The 6,228-nt window shown below is 36.0% G+C and overlaps 1 protein-coding gene across 1 annotated transcript in view; it reads right to left on the bottom strand.

Annotated features, from left to right (window-relative positions):
* Positions 1 to 333: 333 nt before the first annotated feature.
* MRPL42 (mitochondrial ribosomal protein L42) overlaps positions 334 to 6,228 on the bottom strand; it is a 31,635-nt gene continuing 25,740 nt past the window's right edge. Inside the window, exon 5 of the mRNA XM_079714309.1 lies at positions 334 to 501. Coding sequence (XP_079570435.1) covers positions 456 to 501 — 46 coding nt within the window. The 3' untranslated portion in view covers positions 334 to 455. The remainder of the gene's footprint in view (positions 502 to 6,228) is intronic.

The following is a 6,228-nucleotide window of genomic DNA, read 5'->3' as shown; positions in this document are numbered from 1 at the left end:
GACCTAGCAGGTAGTAGAAACTGATTAAAATGTAACTAATTATTTCCTAGAGCCACAAAAACGGAAACATTGTAACATCTATTTTCTGTGTGGATCTCATGAGTTTCTTTTCAAAGGCAGTGTAAAAATCTTCAGGAGAATCATGCACGTTTTTATTAATCATACTTATACTACTAATATGGCTGATAATGTAAAAGTACTTAATCATACTAGGCACATAAAAATAAATAGTAGACTTTAATAACTCAAAAGGAAAATAAAAATAGGCTTCCGTAAATAAGAATGTGAAATCCAGAATTACTTAATATATATAAAGAAATACACATTCTAATATATAAGAAGACATTTTATTATTTTACTATGTAACATATTAGTTAATATACCCAATTGTATTTTCTCAAATGGCAAATGAGACGCAGGATAACATTTCTCTTTGATTCCTGAAAACCTCAATATCATCTGTCTTTTGGAGGATTCAGTTTCCTACGACGTCTATGATACCTTGAAAAGAAGAAAATATTTAAGATTATTTTAATAAAAGTCAACTGTTCCTGATAGAAATATCAAATTTCTATTACCCTGCTGTTTACTGGTATTCAAAAAAATCAGTGAAACCTAATACACACACACACACAGTTAGACACACCTCAGGTAGAAGATACTTCTTAATAATAAGTCACATTTTCCTGCTGTGAAAATTATCTTCTATTAATTAAGCATTTGGAAAGTCTTTTTTCAGATCTTGAGGTAGTTTCAACATGGCAATCTGGATGACTGTTCCTTAAACATTGTGAACATGCAGAACGTGCTCTATTAAAGTTTTATTCAAAAGGGGATGATCAGCTCTAAATGGAGGCCTCTAAAGCTGCAAGATCATGTTTTAATAATAAAATACGATTAGTACTATGTATATGGAAAAATGTGCAATATCACAAAAATGGAAGAAATGCAAATTAAAACAGTGAGAAACGTTTTTATTTTTTTTGCAATCACAAATATTTTAAAAATTATAATGCACAATCCAAGTATGAGTATGGTGAAGCAAGTAATATCAGACCCAACTGCTTAAAGTATTAATCAGTATAACACTTTTGAAAACCAGTATGGCAATATTTAAAAAAATTTTTTTTAATAATTGTAATTTTTGACCTAGTAATTCCTCTTCTGGAAATCTATCCTAAAGCAATAAGTAAGCAGTTAAAATATTAACTATTTTAATATTAAAATATTAATGAGGAAAGGGATGATACAGGATGCAAATTTATATATACAGTATGATTAAAACCATGTAAAAATTTATGCAAACTAATAAAATTTATGTATAGAAAGAAAAAGAGAAATAAAATGCATTGTTAGCAGTGACTAAGTGATTTCGCCATGGAGAATTCTTTCTTCTTCTCAACATTTCCTTATTTTCTTTATTGAGTTAAGAAAATGTCTGCATAGAGTACATTTGCTTTCGGTGATGAATTCTCTTCAAAAATTCCCTTAAGGCCAGAATCTTGCAAGTTGGTCTGAGCTAATTTTTAATTTTTTTTTGCTAGTGTGGACATTCAATGTAAAGATTTCTACACCATAAATGATAAGACATGTTCTTATGCTCTTTAGTTGTGATTAAGATGATCTGGGGGGACTTCCCTGGTGCCTCAGTGGATAAGACTCTGTGCCCCCAATGCAGGGGGCCTGGGTTCGATCCCTGGTCAGGGAACTAGATCCCACATGCATGCTGCAACTAAGAGTTTGCATGACACAACTAAGGAGCCCACATGCCACAACTAAGGAGCCAACGTGCTGCAACTAAGGAGCCAGCAAGCCACAACTAAGGAGCCCACCTGCAGCAACTAAGACCTGGCACAACCAATTAAATAAATAAATGAACTAAAAAAAAAAAAAAGATGATCTTCAGTATTTTTTGCTTATTTTAAGGTTTCATAAGGCAACTTTCCTATACACTGTTTTTTGATATTGATTTTTTGACAAATTGCAAAATACAGAAATTAACTTAAAAAAATGAAGCATATCTGTATATACTAACATGGAACCCTAAGTTGTAGAATAATACATATAGCATAATATCACTTATCTAAATAAACATTTCTACATGTGCTTATATTGGCATTGAGAAAATTATGGTTTTCTTAAGGGTTCCAGTTATGTGTCAGATAATCAAGGTTTTACTAGTCCAACAGTATCCCTGAAAGGTGTTCTCTCAAAGCAGTTAGGTACCAGAATAGGGGGGTTTGGGAAGTCACAAACTTCCTGAAATTATTTATAAAAATTTTCTATATGTGTTTTTCTGGGCAGTGGATTCATAGGTTTCATCAGATTCTCAATGAAGTCTGTGGCCCTAAAAATCTAAGCATTATCCTATAAAAATGTGATTCAGCTTACAATGCTCAACCATTTTCACTACTCAAGACTGACTGAAAATGCTTGAGACCCTGATAGCCCTAAATCTAACAAAGTCAAACTCTGAAATATGCTCAATAAATGTTAAATAGCATTTACAGATTTCTTATCATGCATGAATGTCAATATATGCTATAATCACTCAGAAGCAAGCACCTGAATTTTAGGGTGCCCTTATAACTTATCATCCAAACTGGGATCCTTTAAAGAATAAAAACCCACTCTATTAATAATTAACAAAATAGTTAAACTGAGACTGTCCCTGGCAAACCAAAACATATTGTTACCCTTCTTAAATTACACAATGACTCAGTGATATCTAAAAGATTTGTCTACAGTTCTTAGTCCAAGACAGAACTTCACCTCCTGGTTCACAATGCAGCTAGATGTTCAAATGTCTCCTACTCATGGTGGTAGCTAATTTTTGTTGCCTCCATGGAAAAATATTAAAGTAGTCCTTTAAATAAAGTTGTGCAGCTATTCATACATTTATAGAATTGCTTTATATTTCAGAAATTTAGAATTACTTTCCAGATCCTTCTTACTTTCTATCCAGACTTCTTTCAATCCTTCCATCCTTCTTTCTTTCAACATAACTTTACATTTAGTGGAGTTAGGTTAGCTATTTTCTTTTTTAAGAGATATTATGAAAATCAGAATCATTTGCTCATTCATTTATTCATTCATTTTTAAATGTGTGGAGCATCTACCACATGCCAGGCACCATTTTTAGGTGCTAAGGTTTCTGTGGTACACAAAACATGACAAAATCCCCACCCTCATGGAGATTACATTCCAGTGTATTAGATAGAAAAACAAGAGAAACAAGTTGACCAGGGAAGGCTTCAGTGAGTAAAAACGCAAAATAAGTAAGACAGCTCTCTTTGCTGATATCAGTAGGAAAAAGTATTCTATGTAGAGTAAATAGCAGGTATAAGGGCTCTGAGGTAGAAGGAAGGGCATGTTCAAGGAACAGAAAAGAGGTCATGTGGCTGGAACAGAGTGAAGAAGGAAGAGAATAGTAGGAAATGAGAATGGAAAGGTGAAAGAGGGTCAGATCACATAGGTTCTAGTAGATAATAGTTAAGGCCTATAGCTTTTCTCTAAGTGAGATGCAAAGCTGTTGGAGGGTTTTCAACAGAAAAATTATAAGACCTAATGGAACTTTTAACAGGATTACTCTGGCTGTGTGCTAAGAACAGACCGCAGGGAAGCAAAGGCAGAAGTAGGGAGACCAGTTAGAAAGCCACTTCTATGAACCAGGCAAAAGATGGTGGCGTGTACCAGGATGATGGCAGACGGAATGGCGATAAATGGTCAAATCTGGATACATTTTGGAGATAGAGCCAACAGGATTTGCTGATAGACAAGATGTTGGGTGTGAGACACAAAGAAAAGTCAAAAATGGCACCAAGATTTCTGGCCCAAGCAGCTAGAACAATGGAACTGGCATTAACTGAGACAGGGAAGGCTGCAAAAGAAGCTGGTTTGTGAGGGACCACGAAAAGCTCAGTTAGAGACACGTTAAGTTAGGGGTGTCCATTAGACAAGTAGGCCCGTGGATATACAGGTCTGGAGGTGAAGGGACAGGAAGAGATACATTCGGGAGCCAATGCAGATGGTATTTAAAGCCATGAGACTGGATGAGATCACTGTCTTAGGGAATGGGACAGAAAAGAGGAGAGAACCAAGGACTGATCCTTGGGAAACTCCAAAATTTAGAGCAGAGATAAGGGAAATGAAATGGAATCAGCAAGAGAAACCAAGACAGTATATGAACTTTGAGTACATAAAAAGAGTTTCAACAAACTTATTAAGATTGAATTAATGAGAAAAATAATGGAAAATTCAAAGAAAACCATTAGGAACTCTGCCATATTGCTAAAATGATGTATTTTGCAAAGAATTATAATGGAAGGAATGCTCCACTGACTTTATTTTTTTCATGCCAATTGAGGAAGACTGAAAAAAGGAAAAAGAGCTTGTACACAGGTGCTGGCAAGTGAGGGCACTGATATGTCCTGCTTCCTGAGTACTGGGCAACACGAGAGGCCGACAGGAGATACCTCAGGGGTTGCAGAGAAGGGCAAAACAACTCAGAATCATGTCCCCAGCAACTATTTACAGAGGAGCTATCTAATGCAAATTGCTACAGGAGTACAAAAAAATTGATTTGCATAAGGAGCACCTTTCAAAGAATATGTTCGAAGCCCCATTAGTTCAGGTAAATTATAATGCAGTGGCTAAGCTAGTCTAATTTGCTTTCATCACCTGTAATATCATCAAACAGGAAGTAGCAGGAGCCTCATGGTTACATATGCTATTTTTTTAAATCAACCTTTGCACAACTGAATATAAAAATAGTCATTCAGGCAAAGGCAGAGAGCAGGGAACTAAAAGTTCAATTTAACCTCAAACCCAATGTCCTGGATTTCCTCACCACTAATCTCTCACACTAAAAATTCAAACAGTTCTAGTATCCAGTTTCAGTATAAAGCCTAAATCTAAGACTCTTTGAACTGCCATCCTAAAGCAAACAGGATCACCAGGATTAGGAAACAGTAATATCCAAATCATAAATTCAGTGGTAACAATTTTAACCTTTGATCTCCAGACTTGAGATAATCTAATCTCCAGTGTTTATTGCCTACTAGACTATTTCAGCATCAATTCTGTATAGTCATACTACCTATACTCTCAGTCCACCCCACCTTGGGTGAGGCCAGTAATTCAATGCAGGTAGGTTCGGGATTGGATGAGGTGGGCAACAGCCTGGGATCATAAAGCCTCTGCTGACCTTGATTCAGAATTTGATAATGAAGAACATCTTAATCCACAGGTGACCTACCTAGATAAAATGGAAATTAGATAAATCCACATGACTTGATAGCTGAACTCTGGGAATAAAAATTCCAAGAATCACTGGGAAATTTACCAGCGGACCAACCCAAAGACTAGCATAGGGCTTCCCTGCTGGCGCAGTGGTTGAGAGTCCGCCTGCCGATGCAGGGGACACGGGTTCGTGCCCTGGTCCGGGAGGATCCCACATGCCACAGAGCAGCTGGGCCCGTGAGCCATGGCCACTGAGCCTGCACGTCCGGAGCCTGTGCTCTGCAATGGGAGAGGCCACAGCACTGAGAGGCCCATGTACCGCAAAAAAAAAAAAAAAAAAAAAAAAGACTAGCATAAAGTGTGGTCTCAAAGGAAAACTGAACACCTTCAAGAAGCTGTGAAGATAATTAGGTAAGATAATATTCCATCAGACAGTAACTTAACACACATACACTGTATTAAAGATATTGTATTAGAGGTCTTCTGGAAAACTACAAAACAGAAGTTGCATTCCTGATAAAGACAGAATAATCGAGAGCAAACGATGAAAACAAAAAATTACCCACAAATATAACATTAACAGATCTCTAATAACAGATATCTAATATCTAATATGTTGCATATAGTTATGCTAACAGGGGTATAGTAGCTATTCAAAGTGACTATAATCAAATTAAGTTTCATGAAAAAAGTGAGCTAAGAGCAAATGGCAGAGGAAGAGTGAAAGTCCTGAAAATCAAAACAGAAAGCACTTAAGATGACTTGACACTGAAATGAGAAGTCACATTGGATAAAAAAGCAAAATCCAACTATATTCTATTCATTAAAAAAGACCCACTTTAAACTTAAAAAAATTTTACACAACGAAGGAAACCATGAACAAAATGAAAAGACAACCCACAGAATGGGAGAAAATATTTGCAAACAATGCAACCAACAAGGGACTAATCTCCAAAATATACAAACAGCTCATGCTGCTCAATATCA

This window comes from Hyperoodon ampullatus, assembly GCF_949752795.1.
Source record: "Hyperoodon ampullatus genome assembly, chromosome: 11".
NCBI classification, from domain to species: Eukaryota; Metazoa; Chordata; class Mammalia; order Artiodactyla; family Ziphiidae; genus Hyperoodon; species Hyperoodon ampullatus.
The sequence above is the reverse complement of the archived record's forward strand: the minus strand, read 5'-3'. Positions and strand labels throughout refer to the sequence as shown.